The sequence below is a fragment of the Typopeltis vanoorti genome, chromosome 25 (genome assembly GCF_054136105.1).
Source record: "Typopeltis vanoorti isolate ZY-2024b chromosome 25, IOZ_Tvanoo_1.0, whole genome shotgun sequence".
Classification (NCBI taxonomy): Eukaryota; Metazoa; Arthropoda; class Arachnida; order Uropygi; family Thelyphonidae; genus Typopeltis; species Typopeltis vanoorti.
The window spans coordinates 67,172,871-67,200,450 of NC_143573.1; the positions used below are offsets into that span (position 1 = coordinate 67,172,871).

The 27,580-nt window shown below is 35.3% G+C and overlaps 1 protein-coding gene across 1 annotated transcript in view; it reads left to right on the forward strand.

Annotated features, from left to right (window-relative positions):
- Nucleotides 1-27,580, forward strand: part of LOC150092815 (protein-lysine N-methyltransferase SMYD4-like) — a 365,428-nt gene that overhangs the window by 184,023 nt on the left and 153,825 nt on the right. The window contains exon 12 of the mRNA XM_090414288.1: nt 1,321-1,739. Coding sequence (XP_090270414.1) covers nt 1,321-1,739 — 419 coding nt within the window. The remainder of the gene's footprint in view (nt 1-1,320; nt 1,740-27,580) is intronic.

Below are 27,580 nucleotides of genomic sequence, written 5' to 3' on the forward strand. Positions count from 1 at the left end.
TGCTAAAACTGGTGCCACCATGTTGAATACAATCGGAACAGATGGATACATTACTGACAATAGTGGAACACTAAAACCCTAACAAAATAACACAGATATACAAAATAATTGTCAATTTGAATAGTGCAAACATAAAAACCAATATTGGCAATGAAATAAACACGATATCATTCCTCACTACTAATGCTTATTTTTTCTATAACAGCTTGATACATGCATTACCTCCATCTTATCACTACCACTGCCCTCTACCACTAGTGCTTTAAATTTGCTAGAATTTTGCTAAAACATCAGTAGTATTCTTGATAATTATTCATCAGTAGTAAACTTCGAACAGTACTGAAGAATATAGCCAGCCATTCATGAAAGAAATCTGAGTTGCTTTGCTTAAATGGCATCCAATTGCTTTTGATCCAGATAACATCCATAACAAGATGATTAAACGTCTGTCACCATCTGCCATGAATCAATTACTGCATCTTTTCAACAGAATTTTCTGTGAGAATAGGTTTCTGGATATCTGGAAAATGGCTGTTATTATTGCTGTTCCCACACCAGGGAAGGATCCAAAATCTCCAATAAACTATTGTTCAATTGTTCTGACCAGCTGCCTGTTGAAGATTCTGGAAAAGGTTCTCCATATTTTATGGTTTCTGGAGTGAAACCATAAAATATGGATATTTTTTTTCCCCAGAACATAATCTGGCTTCTGTAAATACCATTCAACAACAGATCATCTATACTGGCTAGAAACATCCATTAGAGATGCTTTCCTAATATGCAGGTATTGGTTATATGGAAAAAATATCTGATACTGCTTGGAGATTCGGAATATTAAACGACCTATACAACTTTGGTCTCATAAGAAACCTTCTCTTCATCAAGAACTTTTTTATCCAACTGAATCTTCCAAGTCTGCTTGGGAACTGCTCTCCAGACAGTATACCCAAGAAGATGGAGTCCCACAAGTTTCAGTTTTAAGTCAGAAATTTCCTTTTCTTGTTTCCTATTTTTTTCCTTTTAATCCGTATTCCCATAATTATGATGGTTGTCAAGCAGTCACAGTGCTGACATAACTTTTAATTAAAATATAAAGTGTTCAAAATTAAGAATGTTTTTGTTTAATTCATAAATATGCATAATTTTCTCTCAACTTTCAATATTAATTGGTTCACATTATTATGTATGAAAAATTAGTTATTTGTTGTGGGAATAATTTTCATTTGTCAATTAGGAAATTAAACCTAATATAAGTCTGTTGACTTATAAATTGCATGAAATATAAATTTTTTCTTATGTTTTTTTAATTTTTATTTTAAGACAGCTTTGCTGCTTCTGATGTTGTTGGATAGAGCAGGATTCTTTGCCGGTTTAGAATGCAATACTTTGAGAGACAGACTGTCAAGCATTGCTCTCGTATCTTCACGAGTTGGGTCTGCTCCATCTACTCCAACACACAAATCTCGAAGTCCCATCCACTCCCGACTTTCCCTTGGATCTGTTGATGATGTTGATGTGAGCTCTGGCCCACCAACTTTTGAGATGTTTATAGGAGGATTACTTCTTAGACATATTTTACAGTTAGTTTGTAATGCACATGCTGTTACAGAACTTCAGGTGTCACCACAGGTTAGTGAGTGTGGTTCTGTATTTAGTCAAAGACAGGTGAGGGTTGCCACAGGCATCTATCCAACAGCAAGTTTGATGAATCATGCATGCAAGCCCACAATTATATCCAGGTAAGGGCATCCTATATATATATATATTTCAAAAAATAGATTTAATGACTCCAAGACCGAGATAACATTTTACAAGATTTTAATGATAAATACTACTAGTTTTGGCATATAGCAGCCTTCTTCAGGTATTTATAAAGGAAAGGAATACTAATAAACATTGAATTATTTAAATAAACAAACTGGAAATTACAGGTACAAATTGCCTCACATAATCGATACATAAAAACGTTGTATTTTTCAAGTTGTTCCAACTGGCGTGCCATTGTTTGTTGCAATTGTGCGTGTAAGTTCACGTGAACGCCAATATTGAATAACTGCAGCATGGCTATCTGGGATGTTATAACTTAAATTATTATTTAAGTGGACCGGGTTCAGTAGGATTTCCCTTGATTCTACGATTTTTCTTTCAAACTCATCTTCACAGCGAAAAATATTTTCTGATCTATTCCAGCATACAGAGTGGCTTTGTTGGTCATCATTAGGATTATTTGAAAAAAGAACATGACTGGATAACGCAGTTGCATGAGATCTTTTGTATGAGATGTCTCTCTTATGCTCTTCTATGCGTTGTTCAATAGATTTGTTAGTTTGACCAAAGTATGGGATATTGCAATCACACCACAATTTATATACTCCAGGGTACTTAAGGTTGTGATGAGTAGGTTTTGGATGGCTGATTAGAGAGCGGATTTTTGGAAGTGTGGTGAAGAAGGTCCTGATATTATATTTTTTAAGGACTTTAGCTATTTTCTTAGAGACTGTGCTAATGTATGGAATAGAGATGCTACCTTTAAAATTAATAGTCTCTGTTGTGCACTGCTTAGGAGGGTTCAGAAGAAGTTTCTTAATTGTTTTTTCAGAGTATCCATTTTGTTTAAAAATAAGAGTGAGGTGATTCATTTCTTTTTGTAGTTCATCTTGTTCATTTAAGAGAGAACATGCTCTGTGTCCTAAGGTAGATATAATTCCAAGTTTTTGTGGTGGAAAATGATGAGAAAGATTATGCAGATATCTATTGGTATGCGTAGGTTTTCTGTACATAGAGATTTTTAATCTTTCAGAGTATCGTGTAAGCATAACATCCAAAAAAGGTAAAGAGTTATTATTTTCTATATCAGCAGTAAATTTTATATTAGGATGTTGGATGTTTAGATGACGAAGAAAATCTGTGAGAGCTGTGTGCCCGTGATTCCAAATAATGAATATATCATCAACATATCTTTTCCAAACTTTTGGTTTAAATGAGAAGGAAGATATGGCTTTCTTTTCAAAGTCTTCAAGGAAGATGTTAGCTAGCACAGGGGACAAAGGGTTGCCCATTGCCAGGCCTTGTATTTGTTGGTAAATGGAGTCCTTATATCTGAAGTAACCAGAATGAATGCAATGCTTTAATAAAGTGAACATTTTTTTGGATAATTTATCCTGTAGTAATGTAAGTACCTCGTCCGTAGGAACGTTAGTAAATAAATAAATTAACTCATATATATATATATATATATATATATATGAGTTAATGTAGTATAAAGGTTTTTATATTTTGTCTTTCAGATGGCAGACATAGCATATCTGCCATCTCAAAAGCTAGCATGTACATGCTATTTCATGTGCTTGTTGTATTATACAATGTATAGATATTGTATTATCTATATATAAATGTAATTATATATAGATGATACATTATCATTATCTTTTGAGCTGAACATTATGTAGTTTAAGCCAAGTTATATTATTCCAAAAACAATTTTTGTTTTCCTTCCATAAACCCATGAAACATGGATACTATTCTCTATTGGTCAATTAAAGAGAGTGAATTATTGAAATTTGCCATTGTAATTCATACATTTAGATAAAGTCCAACTTTAAACATTAGGTCTTTAATTTAGGATAAGAAGAAAGTGTTATCCAATGTGATAGTGGTCTTAGTTCATGGATTTTAACACCTAAGAAAGTGGTCTCAACCAAGTACTTATATCACTTTATCTATAAAACACATCAAAAGAAATTCATTACATGTAAAATTAGAATAGGGAAATTGAAAACTAAAAATTAATAGCTGCACTTGGTGAAGAACTTTAATTCTCATTAAAATAGTAATTTAATTATTAAATGATATTTTTAATGAACATGAGATGGTCAAATAACAAATTATTTGACCTGTATTTCTTAAAGGTCAAATAAGCTAGTTCATTTTAGATTAGAAACAAAAATTTTTGGGTTTTATCTGAGCAGAATTGTTCAGCTGGCACAGTTTTTTATATTACTATTGAGGTTTAAGAATTAGTACTGCATTCCTTAGAACATTTGTTTCTGCTAAGTGATCTCTCCAAGCAGGCAGGATTATCATGCTAATATTCATTAATTTTGGTACAAATGAAAAATAAATTATTTAAATGCATATTTCACAAAATTATTAAAGAAAACATACACACATATAAACGTAAGAAAACTATACTTTTATCTGAAAGACATGTAGAGAGACTAATGTGTACTGCTGGTTCATTATACTTTTTAATGATTTAATTCAACCCCAAATAATAAATAAGAAAATAAATAATTATTTATTTACTGAGTTGCTGATATTTCACTGAATTTATATCCAGCATCTTTGGAACACAGACATTTTATCACAGAATGTAAACAGCAGCAACTAGTTAATAGTGGGAGCAGTTTAAAATTGTAATGTGGATAACACAAAAATTACTTACATCTTAATTGGCACCATCCATTGTTGTATAAAAATGTTTACAAATGAATCGCTAACTGCAGAAAGGGGATGTGTTAATTTTTTATTTTTATTTTTTTGAAAATGTTATATTGAGATCTCTTACTGCTGATTAAATTTGAACAGTCTACCACATACTTTAAGAGCAATGGATTATAAAGATATTAGGCTCTATAAAATTATTGAAGTAGTTCAAAAATGAAAAATTTGACAAGTCAAGTTATATACAGTTCGGAAAAATGGATGTCTCCTTTCTGCAGTGCCAGCCTGGTTGGCTGAGTGGTTAGTGTATCCAGCCAAGAGGTTGCGGGTTCGATTCCTGGCAAGGGCATGGATGTTTGCGATTGTTCTACTAACCAATACCATATGTACTGCTGTGTCCTGGTGCAGTATGACCTATGATGTCTTCGTGCCATAAAAAAAAAAATCAAAACAAACTTTTTTTAGTAATTGATTCAAACATTGATTTGATCTTAAAATGACTGTCTTCCATTATTTTTTGGTAAATTGATATAGCCATACTTATTAAGGCTTGGGAAATGTTTTAAAGCTGCTGCTGATTCCTAAAGTCTCTGACTTGTTGTGACTTCTGTGTAGCACTTTATCTAACCCTGGGTGAAGGGTGTCCAAGCATAGTCTTCCAGTCCCAACTTGCCATAACCCAATGCCAAATATATTTTTTATCTTTTCTGAGGCAGATGGCAACAGATCTTTTTGTCTTTTCATAGTAAGCAAGGTCACAAGTACAGGGTACTTCATATACTCCTAGATGGAATAAAGAACAGAGATTGCCCTTAGGTGAAGAGATGAGGTTGCTGGTTTGAATGTAGTGTGGAAGCTCATATTTATTACACACTCTGGATATCTTTTCAGATGTACCCTGAATATATGGGATAATAACGGCTTTGCTATGGTCTTGTATATTAGAGGAGGAGGATATGGAGGGAATTTAGTATTTTATGAATTTTGGGGGGGATTATAGCTATTGACTAAAAAGTGTGGTGAAGGTAGGTGAGTTCAGTGGTATGAGCAATATTATTAGAACAGATAACTCTGGGATATACATTAACTGTTTTAGGATATCTTACTGTTGATTGTGGATGATGGTGGAATTGTTTGTGTAAATATTTTCTGCTGTGTATGTGTAGGCTTTATAAATAAAAAAAAAAAAGAAATGAACCATTTAAAAGGCACTTGGCTAATGTATCTAGGAAAAGGAGAAGTAGTTGATTCCTTTTCCATTATGAAATGGATTATAGGATATTTACTAACATCCTTAATGACCAATGAAATGCACTTAAAATGTATCTGGACCTTTGTACTTCAGTCAGTTTGATGCTCTTTAATTGGAAGTACTACTTGGGCTTAAATCCTGTGTAGGATGCAAATAAATCTTCATTAGGACTTTTCAATTGAAAATATGTTAGCTAGTCACAATATGGATCAAAATCTCAACTCGATTACATACTTATAAATGCTAAATGGGTTAGATCCATACAGAACTGTAGAGCTTACAACACCCTCTTTCTTAACTCAGATCAGAATCATTAGTGCTCACATCAAGCTTCAGCTAACACAGCTACCAGTTCAAAGAAAACAGCAACAAGATATATAAAATGGAACAATTTAGAAGATCCCTCAAAACAAATATAAAGAAGCCATTTGCAAACAACTAAAAATCCTAGTGCTTACGAGTAATAACACTGAAAATAATAACTTCAATAATTTAATCAAAGAAGCTGCAACAGAAGCACTGGAAAAATATATCCCAAAACCAGCAGAAAACTGGGTGTCACAGAATTTCCTCCACAAAACTGATTAATCACAGAAATATCCTCAAGCAAAGAATGAAACAACAGTGAACAGATGAAGCAAAACTAAGATAATAAATAACTAAGTATGTGAATCACTAAAAAGAGACAAAGAATCCCACATACAAAACATATGTCAGACTTTGGAGGATTTTCATAGAAACCAAAAGAAGCTTTTCAGATTGTGAAACATCTTAGTAACAGAGAAAGGAAACCCAAAAAATCAAGAGTTATCAGAATGGCAAAACTACTTTAAAAGTTTACTTAACATTAACACGTTTGCTGCCAACTACGAGTATACTCATAGTTGGTATATGAGCCTCACAAGCCAACTACGAATATACTCGTATGTCGATTACCCACCTCTTATACCAAGTGCGAGTTAACCCTTAGTATAAGTACCTTAATTTGGACCCTTGTGAATAAAGTGGAGAGCATGTCTGGGGGCTTGGTAGAAGGGAAATAATTTCAGCTAAAATATAGTATATTATATATGTGCCTCAGAAGCCAACTACGAAAATACTCGTATGTCGATTACCGACCTCCTATGCCAAGCACGAGTTAACACGTAATTTGTAAATCAATAAAAATAATAAAATGAAATCAATAAAATAAAAACCAATTTATTCAAATTACAAACGATACACTTTAAAACAATTTTCCAAGCACAATGGTGGTTTTTCCTGGCAAACAGGACAATAATAACGTGTTTCGTGTACATACTCACCATGGCTTTGTCGGGTGATTCTTTTTTTCTGTAGGTGGTAAAATTTTCAAATAATGAAGATCCCTAATCTTGCTGAAATCTGTGATGCTGTAAGCTCATCCATTCCAACAAAAACTGAGATAAATTGCTCTCTAAATTTTAATGCAGTCATTGCGTTTCCATTAATTATATTATAAAATGTATGCGCATTTTGAATGTATATTATTATTATTATTATTATTATTCCTGATACCTCCAAGGAGTCCGAAGACTCATCAAAAATATATCAAAAAAAACATATATCAAAAATGTGCATAAATTTGCCAAATTCTTTGGCCATTTAATTCTTTCGTAAGGTGGAATAGTATTTGGTAATTTTGCAATATTTTGTAAAGCATATAAATTTGTGCAAGTTGCCCTAGTTTGTACTACGTACTTGAACTAAGTGCTTTAGCTAATGCTAGTAGTCGGCGATACTTTTATAGTTACTATATTCGGCATGAAACTCTTTGATTTTGATCTTTGAGTTTCTTATTCGGTTTTAAAACAATGTGGGATTTAATATCCCCTTAATTTAAATAATATAAATTGGTTTGTTCAACTAAATGTGTGAGAAAATCTTCAGAAAAGAAAAGTTCAATCAACTTTTTGATACTGAAATTTGCAGTGTCAATTTTAAAACCCAAAGTTTCAACAAAGTCAAATTGTGGGGACTCTTGTTCTGAATTTTCCCAATAAGTAAATGTTGATGTATTTGGCTGGACGCAAACTTCATCTTCGGAATCGGAACCAAATAATTCATTAAATTTATCATTGCTCATATTAGCGTAAGCTTCTAATTCTTTATTCAGTAAGTTTTCTTTTACTGGTCATAGTGAGACTGAAGGCTTTTAGAGACTAGACGCAATAAACACAGTCATCAGCGCATGTAATATATAGGTGAGGGTGATACGAGATTACTTGTAGTTGGCATATGAAACAAAATTCTGTCTGATAAGCCGGCTACGAGATTACTTGTAGCGACCTTGAAGATGCAGGTGATACGAGATTACTCGTAGTTGGCATATGAAGCAAAATAACGTCTGATAAGCCAGCTACGAGATTACTCATAGTGAACCTGGAAGACACGAAAGTGCTTGGCATGTGGGAACGAACTATGCCGAGGAGCGTGGCAGCGAATGTGTTAAAAACATGAATGAAGAAATGCCTATAAACTACAACAACTTCATTGTTGACAAACTCAAAACAGCACTTAGCAAGCAAAAAACAGGTAAAGCTGCAGGGACTGATGGAATCGCAGTTGAAGCCATACTGCACGGTGGCGACCTACATGATAATCTACAGAATATCATCATCAAATTCCTGATATATATATACCCTCAAGGGGGTGTACAGGATATGATAGTACTACATGAAAAATTACATCATTACTAACTTCCTATCTACAATTTTCCTCCAAATCAGTCTGTTACCTGTCAAGACTCCAACATTATCAGATCTTATATTTCTATTTTCTAAGGCACTTTTTGCTGTATCAATTCACCTATATCTTGGTCTTCCTCTGGGTCTTTTTCCTGTCATCCTAGCAGAGAACACTTGTTTTGCTAATCTTTCATATTCCATTCTGTTTAAATGACCATACCATCTGAGATTGGATGCTGACAGTGGCAAGTTTTCTTTCCTAATATCTTCGTTTTTTAATATGGTATTGCCATTGATGGCATCTGTTCAGGCCTCTAATCTTTCTCAGGACTCATATATGCAGTCTCTAGTCTTTGGTCATGTGTTTTACTTCTGACCCAGCTCTCAGATCCATAAGTTAAAATTGGCTTGAATACTCTTGTATACAACTAATTTAGTGTTTTGGCTAATTTCTCTCTTATTCCATATAAATTTATTCAGTTGACTGCCTACCATACCAGCTTTGTTGATTCTGTTGTCTATTTCCAAATTTAATTTACCATCTTCACTAAAAATAGTGCCTAAGTGAATGTTTTATTTGTTCTATAGGTTCTCCATTCACAATGCAGTTGATATTTTCAATGTTTTTCTGCCTATTTTCATTGTCTTTGTCTTTTTATTGCTGACTTTCATACCATATATATTACAACAGTTATTCAATTTAGTCAGGGAATCTTGCAGACTTGTTACGCATTTATTTAGAAGTATAACATCATCCGCATAAAGCAGAGAGCTGAGATTAATATCTCCAATTTTGATAACAGGTTTAATACCACTTGCCTTCATAATGTGATCTATATGGATAAAGAATAACAGAGGGGATAATGTACATCCTTGTCTAACACCAGATTTAACATTAAACCATCTTCCTGTACTTCCTTCAATCCTAACTGCTGATTTACAACTCAAATAAAGACTAAGTATTGCTTGATATAATGCCCCACTGACACCATATAACTGTAGCGTATTGAATAGCTTCTCTCTTGGCACCTTGTCATATGCCTTTTCCAAATCCACAGAACTTAAATACAGATCTTTGTTATATTCCCATGATTTCTCCACTATTTGTCGCAAAGTGAAGATCTGATCCTGGCAGCCTCTATTTGACCTGAATCCAGCTTGTTCTTCACCAAGTTCCACAATTCTTCTCAACCTTTTCTCAAGTATACTTGCATATATCTTACCAGGAACACTCAGTACGGAAATACCTCTGTAATTCTCACATTCAGTTTTATTTCCCTTTTTATATATGGGTACTATGAGAGCTCTACTCCAATCATGTGGAATTCTTCCCTCTGTCCAGGCCTTCAGTCTTACAGTGGCTGTAAGACTATAAAAGTCCTACAGCCACTGTAAGACTTTTATTCCTCCATACTTGAGCATTTCTGGTTAGATATCATCTACTCCTGCTGCCTTTCCACATTTCATGCTTTTGATTGCTTTTTTTACTTCAAGCGTGGATATGTATTCCTGACTGCGTCTTGAGTGTTTTTTATCATGTGCTATCACTGCTTGTTTCATTTAGCAATTTTTTGAAGTAATTACTCAATACTTCAAGGATATCTTTTTCTCCTGTTTTCATGTCACCTTTATCATCTCTAATTCCTTTTACAGCACTCTTTCCTTCATTTCTGAGCTTCGTCAACAACCTCCAGAATATGTTGCCACCTTCTTGATATTTATTTTCTATGTTCTTACCAAAGTCCTACCATGACTTTTGTTTAGCTAGTTTTACAGAGTGTTTAGCTTTATTAATTTGTCTCTGTATTCTCTAAGAGCACAAGCTGACTTATTTGCCAGGAATGTTTGATATGCTTTCTTCTTTTCCTTCACTGCCTCTTTAACTTCCCATGTCCACTATGGCGTTCTGATTTTTTTATCCTTGCAGACAACCTCACCACATGTCTCTCTGGTTGAATCAGTCAATGTTTTCTTCAGGATTTGTCACTGAATCTCCAAGGTTTGGTTCTTGTTCTCAAACTCTTTCATTTTTTGTTGAATAATGTTTGTGTTTTTAGTCTACAGTTCACATCTGAAAGCTGCTCAACTTTTATTCACTTTAAAACTTTCTTACATGTTCTTCTTTTCAATATGGAATTTAGTTTTATCCTCCTCAAGATTAAATTGGAAGTGATCACTTCCAATTTCAAATCCTGTGTACACTAGTGCCCTGCACCAGTGAGAAAACATCATTATCAACATAGTCAATGAGACTTTTCTTATTCCTTGCCTATTCTCTCCATGTTAATTTGTGTACATTTTTATGGTGGAACATTGTGTTAGTAATAATCAGTGCATGTCCTGAGCAGAAATCCAATCGGTATTTGCCATTATTATTATTAACTTTGGTCTTTTCTCCAAATTTTCCCAAAATATTTTTGTGTTTGACAGTAATTTCCTACTCTGCTATTTAGATCCCCTAACAAGGACCTACTTTTCCGTTTTCATTGTGTCAGTTGCTTTCTCTAAAGCATGAAAAAATTCCTCCACTTCTACCTTGGTAGTCCCTTCTGTGGGACCATAGGCATAAATAAGTCTCATTGTCCTGTTTCCCATTCTCATATTTGCCCACATCACTCTACTTGAGACTGCCTGTCAATCAAGAAGATTAGCCTTGTATTTAGTATTGAATACTATGGGTACTCCTTCTTTTCTTTGATTGTCATTGCCTGAATATAACATTTTGTATTTATTGCTCAGAAAGATCTCACCAATTTTTGCCTTTTTTGTTTCAGTCACCCCTATTATATCGATCTGGTACTTATCTATTTCCTCAGCTAGCTCCATTTCTTTGCCATTCAGGCTTCTTATGTTGATAGTACTGATCTTTAACTCTGGTGATGTTGTTGGGGTGGGGGTTTAGGATTCGTTCCAGTAGCTGACTTTTTGCTGTTTGCCCTGGTTCCCTGGCAAAAACAATGTGGGCCTTGTTTAACTGGGTCAATCCCCCAGCCAGAATGAAATTCTGTCATGTTGTACCATCATTTTTTTTATATTTTGGTTTAAGCCAATAAAGAATACAATTTTTTCGGCTAAATTGCAAATTGCCAGCCCATCCGCTTTCGTTCAGTATCCAGATAGAGACCTAATAGGGTGCACCATGAGACGGTGAGGATTGGACATTAGGTCAGAAGCCCTGATCGGTTCTCTGCATTCCTTTAAAGGCTATGTGGAGGTCTCCTCTCAGTTATATAGCTTTGATCCTTAAGCACCCCTCTACAGAATATTTTCCTCAATATATCCAATTGTAAAAATAGTCATAATTTAAAATTCTGAATATTTTTACAAATTGTTTATGTTGGTACATTATTAGTTTTGGTTTCATAATATGTATTGTTGGCACTTGCGATGTGCACGTTATTAATGTTATTTTGTCAAAATGAAATGTGAAGCATTTAAAAAAAAATTTATGTACTTATTGGATTTGGATAGTTGTGTTGCTTTCAGAAATTTCATTGTGGTTTAAAATTATTAAGCGCTCTGTTTTGTAATGACATTTTCGTAATGCTAATGGAGACGACATGTCAACCATTATACATAACTTCTTGCTTGCCACTTCCATGGAGTGTGCATGCTCGCCAAGGAGTTTGATGGGTGATTGACAGCTGACAGAGAGAGTGTTCAGTATTGAGGTAACAGAAACAACAAGAGAACATTCGTTATCAAGGTAATGGAGGTAAAACAACAAAGAGCTAATGGAAGTTTAAGAATGCAGGCTGGCAAAATTTATTCTTAGGAAATTAAGTTTTTATGTGACATTCGTGGGACATATTAATAGAATATTCCAAACAAGGAATCATAGAACTGTGAGCCTTTAAAGTGGAGGAGTTAAGACTGTAAATAAGATGAGTCAGGAGGAATAATGTGTGCTACATAAGGGTGATGAGAAAGGATTCTATGGAAAAAGAACACAATCTTATATCTTCGAAAAAAGGCCTTAACAAGGAAACTGACTATGAACATTTTGTTATTGTGTAAACAAGGTGTTTAGTCTAGTAGACATGATTAAGCATATGTTAAATAAACCAGTAATAGAATGAGTCAGAGAATGGGTAATCCCTAAAGTGTAAGTTTATTTTAAAAGGCCTTGGATCCAGTTAATTTTCTAGTTAGTTGTGTAATTTTATTTGAAGTGTATATGTTACGGATAATGTAATAAATCAGGTTATTATTAATAGTTCCCAGCTATTATTAATGCAAACCAAATAACGAGGTTGAAGTAACTAATTTACGAGAATTAATCACATGAACCAGTAATTATTAATAATACCTAGAGGAGTCTGGTGAATGTAATAAAAACATGTTTTATAAAAATATTTTATTTAATAGCAGAAAAAATAGGAGATAAATACCTTATTATATGATTATATTGTTGTCCGGTTGAAAACAAATTACCTATTTTTGCAGGAAAGATCTCTGTGGCACTTGGAATTACAAAGGATTTCTGACTTTTTACATTTACAGCGATTTGAATAACAATAGGCTGTACAATTGCAATATTGGAAACCTTGACCACCTAAATTAGAATTCTTGCGGGCACATTCTCTTAGACTTATCTAAATATCAGGAACTTCATTAACTGAAATAAAAGTTTCCTTACAAACAGTAAAAAAAACTATCTACATCTGGAATTCTTCTCCGAACATTTTCTCCTACATTTGCAATTGGAAATTTAGTCATTGAAAGCAATAACATTTTTTCAGCTTGCTTCTTAAGTGACTGCTTAGCAGAGCTTCGAGATTCTTGAATTTTTTCTGTGATTTCATTGAGTGCAAAAGAAGTACTTTCCTTACTTTTTTCATTTTCTAATTCAACATTAGTTATATTTTTTACTTTGATCTTCTTTGTCGATCGTTCCTGTTTCAGAAGAATGTTGTTTCCTTTGATTCGGCTAACACTCTTATTTTTGTTTTTGTTTGGATCTCCAACAGATAAGTCTTCACTCATATCATCTATTTCCACTTCCACATTGCCACCGTTCTCTGTCCTAATACTGCTTTCCTTCTCTGAGATTATCTTCTAACATTCAACATCCTTATTAGTTTGATCTTTTAATATCATCTGCAGATCTTCTTTACTCGTGATTTCTGATAAGGTATCGACTGGTAAGCAGGAGTGAATTCTCCATGCTTGCTGCGCAAGCTCATTACTTGAGAATTATATTTATTTGTTAATAAATGCATGCATTTATAACCATTCCATTTAGGCTTTTATTTTTGTAGATAGAAGATGTCTTAAGCTTATGTGGCAATAATTGAGCTTTGTGAAGGTCGATGCTTGCTTGTCTAGTCAAAGCTATCTTGGCTTCTCGGTTGTCAGAGCTTCGAGATTCTCGCTACAGCACTGTGATTTCGTGCGGTCGCATAGCCATTTCCACTCCCTTCACATCGTCTTAAACACAGGCCATACGCAGTGAAAGTAGCTTCAGCCAGCCTTTACAGATGTGCATGTTGCTTGGGAAAATTAAGTTGCAACCAACTTTTTAGGACAGTGTTATTGACCAGTTCATAAAGAAGAACCATAGGGTAGAATTTGTATTCAAGTAGCTAAATTGAAAAAGATAGAATATCATTTGTAAAATAAATGTTGTTTTTGTATGATTAAATGTACATAAATTTCTAAATATATAGTTTTAAATGGTCAGTAATTCATTATTCTGCTAATCAGACTTCAATCACACCTCTCACTCCCTGAATGATAACAAGAGCAAGCATGAATTTCAAGACCAGCATTCGGTAAGTATGTTTTCAAACCTACCTTAGCTTTACAGCCAAACGTAGCTTCATAGTGACTGCGATCTATCCCAGAGTGATGTACTCTGTTTTTCATAAATTGAATAAATTTATCCCACGTGGATAACATTTTTTCAGTGTCTTGTTTGCTCATTCAACCGAACCATTGATTTTGCCGTGGTTTTCCATGAACAATCTTAAGCTTATTCCACATTCTGCAGACTTCTTCAATAATTTTATTCGCGAATTCCCGGCTATTGTCACTTTGCAAGATGCACGGGGCTCCAAATATTGTGAATACATTCAATAGATGATATGCAACTTCTTCAGCTCGTTTTGTTTTCAAAGCTCTAATTTGAACAAATTTCGTAAGATGATCTTGATAAACCATTATAAATTTATAATCGCCATCAGCTTGTGACTGCATATCAGTTGAATCAATCTGACATCTAGAATTAAATTCGCTGCTTTTAATTGGTTTTACATTGAGTCCTTTTTTTGGAATGCTCAATTTCTTTTGGCAGGGTTCACAAAGAAACCTACTCTTTCATCATTTTGTTTCATCCTCCATGGCCGATGGCAATGTGAGTGCCATCATGAATTAACCGAAAATTTTCCTCCAAGAAAGTGTAATACATAATCGGGTCTCTTTCATGTTTAACAGGTACAATGAGTTTCAACATTTCCAATTTCTACGATATCATATCTTGATAACCATTGATAATCTTCGGATGTTTTTCTGGAAACCTTCTCTTTGTTCTTTTTAACTTTCGCTAAAAATGAATAATACTTTTCTCTTGTGAATAACCGATTATTTTTCCCTTTTTTCGATCTCAACATATTAACTTGGTCGTTAAATTGTGTTCTCATTATTTCTAAATCCTTCATTATGCTTATGGGTACGTAAAATCAATGAAAATGTGGAGAAATATATGCACTTACTAGCGAATGACGTAAATAAGAAAAGGCAACCTCTCCCATTAATGGAATAATCAGTACTAAGCTTCTTCCAGGGCAGGGAGATGAAGCCGAGAGTCACGTATAATTTTCTCTGAAAACCATACATAGAATTTCATAATGAAAACAGTCAATCGATAGAGGGGGCTCAAAAATTATGATCAACACATAATTAGATTAATTACTCACAATGTTCAATGTGGGTTTAAGTGTACATCAAAAACCAACAGAAATAAATTTCCAAAAGTCACGTGGTACTTCCCCACCCTCCCCCAAACTTTGCGAATTGAAAATTATTACATTTACCATCAATAGTTGGGAAGTATTAATAATTACTGGTTCATGTGATTAATTCTCGTAAATTATTTACTTGAACCTTGTTATTTAGTTTGTATTAATAATAGCCAGTAATTATTAATATAAACTGATTAATTACTTGGACCGGAACATATATATTGTTTTTGTTTTATTAAATGTGTATATTTTGTATTTGGTCTTGAGTCATTTTCAGATTCTGAAAGAAACAGTTAAAAAGTCATTGCACCAATTGGAATTGAAGCCTTGTGCATATAAATAAAAACACTTGGAAATAGAAATAATCATAATAGAGAAAATCTCATAACAAATGAGGATTGATAATAAATTAATAAATAATCTCCCTTTTTATAACAATTGGTAACAGAGAAAAAATCTCTTTATAATAAAGTGGCGCAGTCGATTTACAGGATTGGTTGTGACTTAACTTTATTTTAGACTACAGAAAGTAAATCTTGACTCAAGTAAAATGGCTACAGGAGATAGTAATTCTAGTTGTGATGTTCCTTTAGTTAAAGATGAGGAATTTTTTAAGTTAATTAATCCAACTTTAGTAATACCTTCTTTCTCAGGAGATAGTAATGAAAGCGTAGAAACATTTTTTAGATATGCAGAAAAAATTAGAGATTTAGGAAAATGGTCAGATTTTCATTTGTTAATTATACTTCGTAATAAATTATTGGACAAAGCCAAAACATTCTTAAACACATCCACTTTACTGAGAAGCACTGATAGTTATGCAACATTTAAAAGTTTGCTAATATCTGAATTTTCAAGTGTAAGAGAATTAGGACTTAACATTCGGAAAATTCATCAGGGCATCCAAGGTAATAGGGAGTCTGTTTCAGAGTATTACCAGACTTTGAAGCATTGCTCATAAACTTAATGTTTCATCTGAATAGAAATCCTCTTTAGAATGGTTGCTGTTTAATCAGTTTAGGCTTGGCCTTGAAGATAATTTGAAAGAAACGGCATACAAGAAAAAGATTGAAAATCTTGAACAGTGTTTTCAACTTGTTAGGGAAAAGGAAAAGAGACTTAGAGATATATTTCATTCCACAAACAATAAACAGGTAAACTCTTTTCAGTATAATGAAACTCATTCAACAAACATTGTGGCTACAGATAAAGTGAGAGAAGGAAGGTTTCAAAAATTAAAAGGTGCTAAGAAAAATAAACAATCCAAGGAAATTTCTGTGAATTTCACTGATGTTCCAGAATCTGAGTTCAAGGTACAATCACATGATTTGGGAAAAGAGGAACTAAAAACATTTCTTAGTGAAGAAATAGAAAGATAACAGAGACCAGTAGTCAAAGAACAGGAACTTCTGTTTAAGATGATATCTGATTTAACAATATCCAAGAATCCTACAGATAATCAATCTTTCTTTTGTAAATCTAATGATATTGATAGGAATAAAACATCTCAAAGGAGATATGTTCCAAAATGCTTTAGATGCAATAAACCTGGTCATTTTGCTAAAGACTATATGAGAATAAAGGAAAATCGGGAAATAATTATTATTCCAATATCATACTGGCAAGGACAGAAATGTCAAACTAGTCATTAGGCATGCATAAAGCTAAAGACAGCTCTAACCCTAAAAGAGAGTGATGTATCATTAGCTCCTTATGCTAATGGAAATAATCCTTTGACAGTTCTACAAGGATTTATCGAAAATGTGCCTTGTGAAATCTTACTTGATGCTGGTGCACATATTTCACTCATTTCTTATAGTTTGTTTAATAAAATTAAAACTCTAATTCCAAATGATATTTTAAGTTATCCAATTAAACTGAAGGATATATTTGAATCCGAAATTTCAGCTGATAAGCAAATAAATGCTTTTATTTCAATTTCTTGTTTTCCTTTGAAAGTTTGTCATCCATTAATAATTCTTCCAGAATCCTCTAATCCAAATGTACAAGTAATATTTGGAATTGATTTTCTGAAACATCATGCTTTTGCATGTAATTCTGTTGATGGTACAGTGTCCTTGTGTAGACTAGAATGCTGTTTAGACAGGATCAGGTGACAAAGGAAAATTAGAGCAGTCTCCTGAAGTTTTTAAACACACTGATGATAATGATCAAGTGTTTAATATTGAGACTCTAAAGAAAGATGAGAGGGAAAACATTGAGGAAATAAAAGAGAACTTGTTGCAGAATTCAATGAAATCAGCAAATACTAGTGAAGAAAAGAATAGAATTCTGAAATTCTTTAAATCTGCATTTGAATTTTTCTCTGGTGTTTTCACAGAAGATATTGTTTCAATGTCTTGCACTAATGCACTAGAACACTCAGTGCAGATTTGTACTCAATCTCCTATTTACATTAGGCAATATCAGACTCCACTGAAATATATGGAGCATTTTCAGAAACTGCTATAGGAATATGAAAGGGCAGGAATAATTGAGAAGTCAAATTCTCAGTGGAACAGTCTATTCATCTTAATTGAAAAACCAAATGGAAGCCTGAGGTTTGTCTTAGACTTGAGAGCCATCAATAAGGTTACAGAGCCTATTGATTTCCCTCTGTGTAAGATTGAGGAATTATTGATCTGTTTGGAAGGAGCACGGTATTTTAAAAAACTGGATTTAAATTCTGGATACTTTCAGATCCCTTTGAAGAAAGAAGACAGAAAATACTTTGCATTTACTACTAGATGGCAAAAATATCAGTTATGTAGATTACCACATTAACTGGTGCTAAGAGTTATGAAGAGATAAAAAGGAAGTCACAAGACAGGATGTTGTGATGTGCTGCTATATTTACCAATTTTCGGATTGATGCACCAAAGAAGAGAAGAAGATTACCACAAGGTGCAAGAAATTCTGCTATGTCATTCCAGTCTTTAATGAATTCTGTCTTATCAGATATGTTAGCAAATGGAGTCATCTGTTTTCAGGATGATCTACTAATCTATTTAAGGGATATAGATAGCCATTGTAAAATCCTATAGAATGTTTTAAAGAGATTAAATGAGGCAAATCTATCTTTAATGTGCTCTAAATGCAAATTTTTCTTAAAAGAAGTTGAGTATTTAAGTCATAAAATCAGTAGCAAAGGAATTATGCCAACTCACTCAAATGTAGAAGGCATATTATCAGCTAAACCTCCAAAAACAGTTAGGTAAGTTCGTAGATTCATTGGCATGTTAAATTTCTATAGAAAATTTATTCCTAATTGTTCACAGCTATTGAGACCCATAGTGCGCTTGACAAGGAAAGGTGTTAAATTCAATTGGGGTAAAGCTCAACAAGAAGCATTTGACAAACTAAAACTGGCATTAACTAAAGTTTTTTTTTTAGTAGGCCTCTGTGCCAAACTCCATGAAATGCCTTTGAAATGTTGAGTGCAAACATGTGAGTTTCTCCATGCCTTGAGTCTATAGGGGTGGTGAAAGCAAGATCAGTGTAGATCGTGAGTGAAGGAATCCATATTGCTGGCCACTGATTAGTTGGCATGTCTCTAGAGGATTCAATAGTTAGTTGTTGATGACCTTCTCCATAATTTTTGAGAGAAGTGGGAGCATTTGGACAATAGTTTGTTGGTCGACTTTTATCATCTTTCTTTCGGATGGTGGGCTGGATGTGGATCTGTTTCCATGTCAGGTAGATGGCAGTTGAATAGGATAGATTGAAGAGGCAATGCAGAATAGGTGTTAGTTCTGGGGCACAGTTTTTCAACACAATAGGTGGAAGTCCATGAGGACCAGATGTCTTGTTTGTGTTCAGGTTGTTAAGGGTTCTTCGGATTTCTTATTATCAGGCGACTATGAGAGACATGAAGGGAGCCATTGGTATAGTGGAAGGAACTTTGCCCAGGTCATCGATGCAGGAATTGGAAGAGAAGAGTGATTCCAGTAAGTTAGACTAGTCTTAAGGTGAGGTATCTACAGCACCATCTTGTTGTGAGAATGGTAGAGACCTTGGTGGGCAGAAGTTGAACCCAAGGGACTAGAAGGAGTGACTGCCATTTGGGCAGGAGGAAAGTTTACAGCACATTTGGCCGTTTCATAGTCTATCTTGGACTTGGCGATGATTATTTTACAACTGTTGCAGGCTGCAGTATAGGCAGAGAGGGCCACTGGAGTTTTGGTCTTGAGCCATTTGTGGTAAGCCGAGGTTTTTTCCTTTCACAGCATTGACATCATTTTTTGAAAACCTAGGCTTGGATGGGTGGCTGAGAGTTTGGACTGGAATAGGGGATGAAAGCCTTCATTCCTGTGAAAATGATTTCTGTTTGGTCTGAGCAGGTGTTTGGATCAGAATAACTGAAGCAGTAGTCAGACCACAGGAAGGAGGAATAGAAGTCACAGAGGCCCTCCAGTTGGCACCCTTGTAGTGCCAAAAGACATGAGACTGAACCGGTGGGTGTAGGTGATTCTGCAGCAAAAGAGACTTGTATGGGTTGTTGTCCAAGTTTCCAAAGGTGAACTGACAACCATGGTATACCAGGAAGGGGAACCTTGTTAGGAAGAGATGAAGTATGTTGGCAAATTGGAGGGGGAGCTTGTCTAGTGTTCATGTGAGAAATTGAAGATCTGAGATAGGTCATTACTGATGGCAACACCTCAGCATTCCTGCCTGCTTATGGCTTTCCCCTTCTCTAGCTTGTGGCTAAAGAGAGGAGCCAATATGAGTTATGGACATTAAAGTCTCTAAGAAGGATGACTTCACTATTGGGGTACTTAGACTGCAGAAAATGATAGAGGGAGCATATGAAAAGGACAGGTTGATTTGGTAGAGAAATGTTGAACCAAAGCAGATCAAATAGTGGGGATTCAAGGCTTTACAGTATTTGGCATGGTATGTCAGTTCTGATGATTGCACAAGTATCCTTGTGGCAGATAGAGATGTGTAATGTTGCCGGCCTGGTTGACCAAGTGGTTAGCGTATCTGCTCTTCAGCCAAAAGGCTGTGGGCTCGAATCCCACTGTGGATATGGATGTTTGTGATTGTTTGTGAAAATACTAATGGTGGTGGACAGTAGATGGCATTGGCGTTGATCGGTGTTTCTCAAACTTCAGATAACCATGTACCCCTTTTTAAATTTTTGTTATTACCAAGTACCCCTTATCAGAATAATAATAATAAATAATTCAAGTATATTTCATTGTAAATGTCTGTTTTATTTGAATTTATATGTTCAGGTAAACAAAAAATATGATTTATTTTTAATAGAACAAAATTTGGATTGGTTCCTCTTCATTTCCCATCCACGAAAATCCACATTTCAAGTAATTCATGTCATACTTACAAAGATTTTTCATCTTCTTCCTAGTTGGTTCTATGGAGATGGCAGACACCCTTTTCAATTTCATTTGATCCAGATACAATATCAACATTTTCTTGTTACTTACAGCTACTTGTATTTGCTATATTGCTCTCTTTTGTGCATTTTATAAATCCAGTCTTTAACCAATGATCCATACTTAAGAATTTGAAAGCTAAAAAAATTACCGTATTTACTCGAATATAACTCGCACTTTTTTCCCAAAATTAAAGTTAAAATATCGTGGTGCGAGATATATGTAGGGATTTTCGGAAACTAAAGTTTTCAAAAAAAACAACTGAAAATGGTGTGACTTACCAAGAAGCTCCTATTTGCTATTGCTACTTTTGGCATCGAGAACAGTTTCCTTGTGTGCATCATCAAAGTTACCCAAATAGCTTCATCTTCTTTCCCATTATTTCAAGAAAAAATTACCAGTAATTTACAAGACTTGAAATACGTAATGAACAATCCTTCACAAATGACTAATGAGAAGTAAAAGTAGAGCGCGAAACACACAGCAATGGTAGGCCAGTAGAGATAGAGCAGCTATGAAGAAGTGCATATGATTGGTGCGGTATTAACAAAAGATCGCACGAACCAAAAACAAAGGCAAGTCAACAGTTGAGTTTGTTGCTAATTGTTGAAATGCTAATTCTCTTCAACCAAATTCCATAATATCTGAAACACATTCACTGTATATTTCTTAGCTTTAGCACGTTCACGGCAGGGTGGTGTCAAGCAAAATCATATGTTGCACTGGCAACATATGGTTTTGCTTGAGCCTATACAGCAGTTTCTGTTGGAGGGACAATGAGTCATTAGTTAGTGCCATTTATATTTCCAGTTGTCTCTAATTGCACTATGTGTTGAGAAATATATTACACAGACTGCAAATGTCTCTGTACCTTATTCGGTGATACAATAAAACTACCGTATTTGTTTTTTAGCATCTTCGGTATAGTGATGCCTTTGGGGAGGACATATTATTTACCGCAGGGAGCAAGTCAACATCACCAGGACGTGAACATCGTGGCGATAGTAACTCGTAATTTGAGTAGGAGAATTCATACATATAATTTATGGAGAAATATATATACATTTAAAATAATTCTTTTTTTTTTTTTTCTTAATAACGATTCCATGCGTTAATGATGCATAGCCGTAAATTGCCACATACCCCCGAATACCTTTCGTGTACACCCAGGGGTACGCGTACCATACTTTGAAAAACACTGGCATAGATGATGCAGTTGCTGGATGACAGGTGGATGAGGTTGAGTGTTGGAGATGGAGAGTTGTAGAGTAGGTTCCCTCCCTCGATGAGTCTTGGACTTCCTGGAGGTGTCAATTAATAATAATAATGTGTAGTTTGGGCAATTGAAGTGTATAGTGGCTGTTGAGGTTGCCAGTTGGGGTTCTGAAAGGCATAATAGTTCTGGTTTAGATGACTGTGGGAGGTGGTGCCCATTATTTTTATTGCTATTTAGGCCATAAATGTTGGTGAAGTGGATATGGAAACTTTTTTTTTTGGTAAGAATTAGTGTTGGTGGGTTGTTGGTTGAATTTTTGTTACATTTTATGATTATCTTCTGTGTCTGTTGAAGCACATATTCATTAGGATGAAAAGCCCAGAGTTTCCAGAAGAAAAAATACTTCCACCTCGTATATTGGATAATTCACCTATAGTTAAAAAGCACCATATAGGTTATTTGCATTGTACATTGAATTTGAACCTAGGTCTTTTAACTAAAGTGCATAGTGATTACTGACTGAACTATGAAAACTAAAAAATAATTTAGTTTAAGAAGATTTTTTGAAAGAATGCCACTTCCTTTTTTACATTTTCTTACAGATATTACGGATATCGTAAACAAATCAGATATGCTGGTTTAATTTACTTCTTTGCAAAAGGTGAAAAAAGTTATTTGGCGAGGGAGAGAAAGATAGTGAAATGAGAAAAATATATGAGGTGGTATCAAAAGGTTTCAAGATTAGGTTTGTAACACTCCAACAGATGGCAGCACAAGGCTGCATGCACAGTCACAGAGAGCACCTACCTTCATAAGTCAGTGTGCCAAAAGACATTGTCCTGTGTACATCAGGAGCTGTGCAACTGATGATATTCTGACCACCTGTGTTACCACATCTGCGATTTCATCATGGACAGCAAGTTAGAACTAAGAGCAAACATGAAATTCATGTTTGAAAAAACTTGAAATTCAAGGATCATTACCGGTGACGAAACTTGGGTGTATGGATACGACCCTGAGACGAAGCAACAATCTTCACAGTGGAAGAGCCCATCATCTCTACTACCGAAAAAGGCAAGGCAGGTCCGCAGCTCGACCAAGTGCATGCTCATTGTCTTTTTCGACATTCACGGCATTGTGCATCGAGAATTCTTCCTCAGGGACCAGACCGTCAATAGCGAGTTCTACTGCCAGGCTTTAAGATGTCTGAGGGAGGACATTTGGCGAAAGCGACCAGATCTGTGGTGCCCAAAAAGCTGGATTCTCCACAATGACAATGCACCTTGTCACCGAGCTCTCCTCACACGTGAGTTTCTTGCCAGAAACAACATGATGTCACTTCTGCACCCATCCTACTCACCAGATTTGGTTCCTGCAGACTTCGCCCTCTTTCCGAAGATGAAGATCCAGCTCAAAGATCACCGTTTTGACATCATTGCGGAGATCCAGCGCTAATCACAAAAGGTGCTTGACATCCAGGACACATTCCAGAAATGGCAAGAGTGCTGGGAGCACTGTATTGATATGCAAGGGGACTATTTTGAAGGTGATGGTGTGTAAACGTAGATAAATGAAGTAATTTCTTGTAAACAGAGTTAGTCTCGATACTTTTTGATACCACCTTGTATAAACTGAGTTGTTTATTAATAAAATGAGCAGAACTGTTTATTTTTATTTTTATAGTATATGTTACTGTCATAGTGAGATTGGAGTTCATTTTAAATAAATGCAATTTCACATGGGAGGTGTAATCCAGGCACTGATCAATGTCTGTTACAAAATGCAGAGAGGTTCAATAATTTTAATATCAGTATTCTGGTCTGAATGTATGTTTTCTGACATTTGGAAAAAACTTTCCAAAAATTTTATACTGCATATTGCAAAGAAAATATCTTGGAACTTCCAGTATAAAGACCACATGATGAAAAATAACAAAATGAAACTTAATTCTTCAGTACTTTTATTATTATTATTTAACACCTCCAGGGAGTCCAAGGACTCATTGAGGGAGGGCACCTGCTCTACAACTCTGTCTCCACCATTCAATTACCAACTGACCGCAACTACATCAACGGCATCTACCGCCGACCACCACTAGTATTTCCACAGACAATCACAAACATTCATGCCCACGGTGGGATTCGAACCTTTTTGACTGGAGAGCGGATATGCTATCCACTTCTCCAACCATGCCGGTATTACTTAATTAGTTTTGTGTGCTATTAGGTACACAAAACTAATTAAGTACTAAGTAGTAAAATCAGTTCTTCAGAACCTTTTTTTACAAAATAGATAAATAAATACAAAATTGAAAAAAAATTAAATAAAACAGACAACTATCACAAGTTACAAGGATAGAATAAGATGAAAATTAAATGAGTGTGTATGATGCAATAAGTATTAGTTGGTATAAGTATTCCACTGTGAAACACACATAGCCCAGTTCTGTATACAGTCAACTCTCAATTAGTGTTGCCAATTTAGCTTTCTTGGAGCTGGATCTGATCTAGCTTCTTTTTTTCTTCCCTAGCTCCAAAAATTTTAATCTAGCACCTAGCTCCTTCAGAATTTGTTTCAGCTCTTTTTAGTGTTTTATAACCTACTCTTAAAGAAAATGTTTTAAAAGATCGAGCATCTGAAAGGATGTTTTCATTTGATAAAGAATTGTATTGTACGTTTGGTGCGAGTATCATACACGTTTTCAGAGACTGATAATTTGTTGCAATAAAGAGTTGCATACCCTTCTTCAAAAATGAGCAAAGATACAAATAAAGCTTAAAAGCAAAAATTTAGGAGGGAGTAGTTGTAAATGGGAATATTTAGTAAATCGCTGTGTGAAGTTCCTGGTGATGCTACAAAAGGTCATTAAGTTTTGCAGATGTGATATAGCTGCTAAATATTGTCAGCTTGTAAAGCATAGTTGAAACTAAGAACCATCTTGCTGCAGTTCCATATAAGGCTGTTCCTACTACAAATATGCTTGTGAAGAAGTCTGATGAGACAGCAAACTTTAAAGGTAGCTTAACATTATTTATTGCTACTCATCATTGAACAGTTGTGATCATCTAGTAGATCTTTGCAAAAATATCATCCCAGATTATTATTATTATTTCCCAAGACCCAATGGAGTCGAAGACTCATCTGGGAGGTCCTTTTATGACACACACATCTCATCATACCATGTCTTAAACACACTCAAACTCCTTGCAGTCACCACACTCTCAGGCAAGGCATTCCAATCATTCACAACTCTGCATGGAAAAAACCTGCCTCTCACTCCCCTACTCACACTCTCTTTATACAGTTTCCAGGGATGACCTCTGGTTCTCCCCTGATCTCCCACTATTCTCTGTAGAACTTCTCCACCATTGATCTTATAACAACCCCTTACCAACTTGTAGGTCTCTATCATATCTCCCCTCTTCCTTCTCTCCACCAGACTCTGCAAATTACATCTTCTCAATCTTTCCTCATACTCAACATTCCAGAGGTCAGAAACTACCTTAGTCAGTCGCCTTTGGACCCTTTCCAACATCTCTTCATCCTTCTGAAAACCCGGTGACCAAATCTGGGCACAATAGTCCGTGTGTGACCTAATCAAAGCCTTATACAATGGAACAAGAATCTCCCTACTTCTACATGTCAGTGTCCTCCGCATCATTCCCAGAAGTCTTTGTGTTGTCTTCACAATTTTGGCGATGTGTCCCCTAGATTTTAGATCCTTATCCACTATCACCCCCAGATCTCTTATTTCCTCTACCTCCAACAATATATTCTCACCAAGCATAAATTCTGCATCCCATCTTTGTTTTCCAAATTTTAAAACCTTACATTTTGCAACATTGAACTCGCATCCCCATTTGCTTGCCCAATCACTCAATTTATTCAAGTCTTCTTGCAAGGCCACAACATCTTCACTACTCTTTATGGTTCGTCCCAACTTTGCATCATCTGCAAACAATTGAATATCTCCATCCAAATCTTCGCCAATATCATTAATATACAAGTTAAATACTAATGGCCCTAAAACAGAACCCTGAGGCACTCCACTAGTGACTTTCCTTTTCCTGGATATCGCACCCCCATACACAACTTGTTGATACCTATCAGATAGCCAGTCTCCAATCTAATGCGCTAATCTAATATCCAACCCCATCTGCTCTAGTTTGACTGTCAACTTATCATGAGGTACTCTATCAAAAGCCTTTGTGAAATCCAAGTATATGACCGTGTATCTTTCTCCTCTGTCCAAGGAAGCAGTCACTTTATTGTAATAAGTAAGTAGATTACTAAAACATGACCTCCCTTTAGCAAATTCATGCTGTCCATCAAAGATTATACCATTGTTGTCAACCCAACTCTGGATCCTAGTTCTCACAAGCTTCTCCAACAACTTAACCACAACACCTGACACAGAGATAGGCCTATAGTTTGATGCTTGAGTTCGATCACCTCCTTTATGAAGTGAAGATACTCAAGAAACTCATTTTCTTTACTTCCAGTTGCTATCTCTTCATTTCAGTTTATATTGCCATAATTAAAATCACCCATAATGATCACTCTTTTCTTATTTGCTCTATCACCACATTACCAGGTCTATAACAACATCCAACCAAGTATTTCATTCTATTCACTTCTATCTCATACCATACTGCCTCAAAACCACTGGACCTATTTCCCTCTTGCATCTCTACCTTGTATGGACATAACTCTTTCTCTATCATCAATAGCACTCCCCCTCCCTTTTTACCCCTTCTATTCTCACGAAACATATCATACCCTTCCATCTCTATTCCTGTCAGGATGTCGTCCTCATCTAACCATGTCTCACTTATTCTGACAATCTTTGGGTGAACAGACTCAATTAGTGCAACCATTTCATCCGCCTTGTTTCTTATACTTCTAGCATTGGTATACAAACACGACAGCTCATTTCTGGATCTACAGCTAGTTCCACTGATACCACTCACTCGATGTGATTTCTCCATGCTGGACTGGGGCCATTTCCCTTTCTGCTTCTTCATTTTAGAACCCTTTTCAATTTCATCTCCTCTTGATCCCTGGTCATCCCATTTCTTTCCTGCCTACACATGCTCTCACCTCTTCTTGGAGCATCCACCTTTCTCACGCTGTGTACCCCTGTCCACCCTGAGCCTCCCCGTTTCCCCGCTCCTCTTGCACACCCATTCTCTCATTTTCTATACTCATACCACTCACTTCCCCATTCATTTCCACTTCTTCAATCTCTCCTGTCTTACTCTCCTGCTCTTCCACATCACTTCCCTCTCGATCTGATTCATTCTCTCTATTCACTTCTCTACCTTCCAGCAGCAGTCTCTCCAAGCGACTCACACCATAACCACTCAAATGCAATCCATCGCTCCCATACAGCTCACTTCGTCCCTCAAACTCATTCCACACATTAACAAACTGTACTCCCATCTCCTCACACATTTCAGCCAGAATATCATTCATAATCCTTGCTCTCTGCCTCATTTCACCACAATCATACCTAGGCAACACACTGACTACCCTTCCTGTCACACTATTCTCTTTTATCTTTCCAAGCAGCCTAATGTTTTATTTTATTATATTTTACCTTTGGC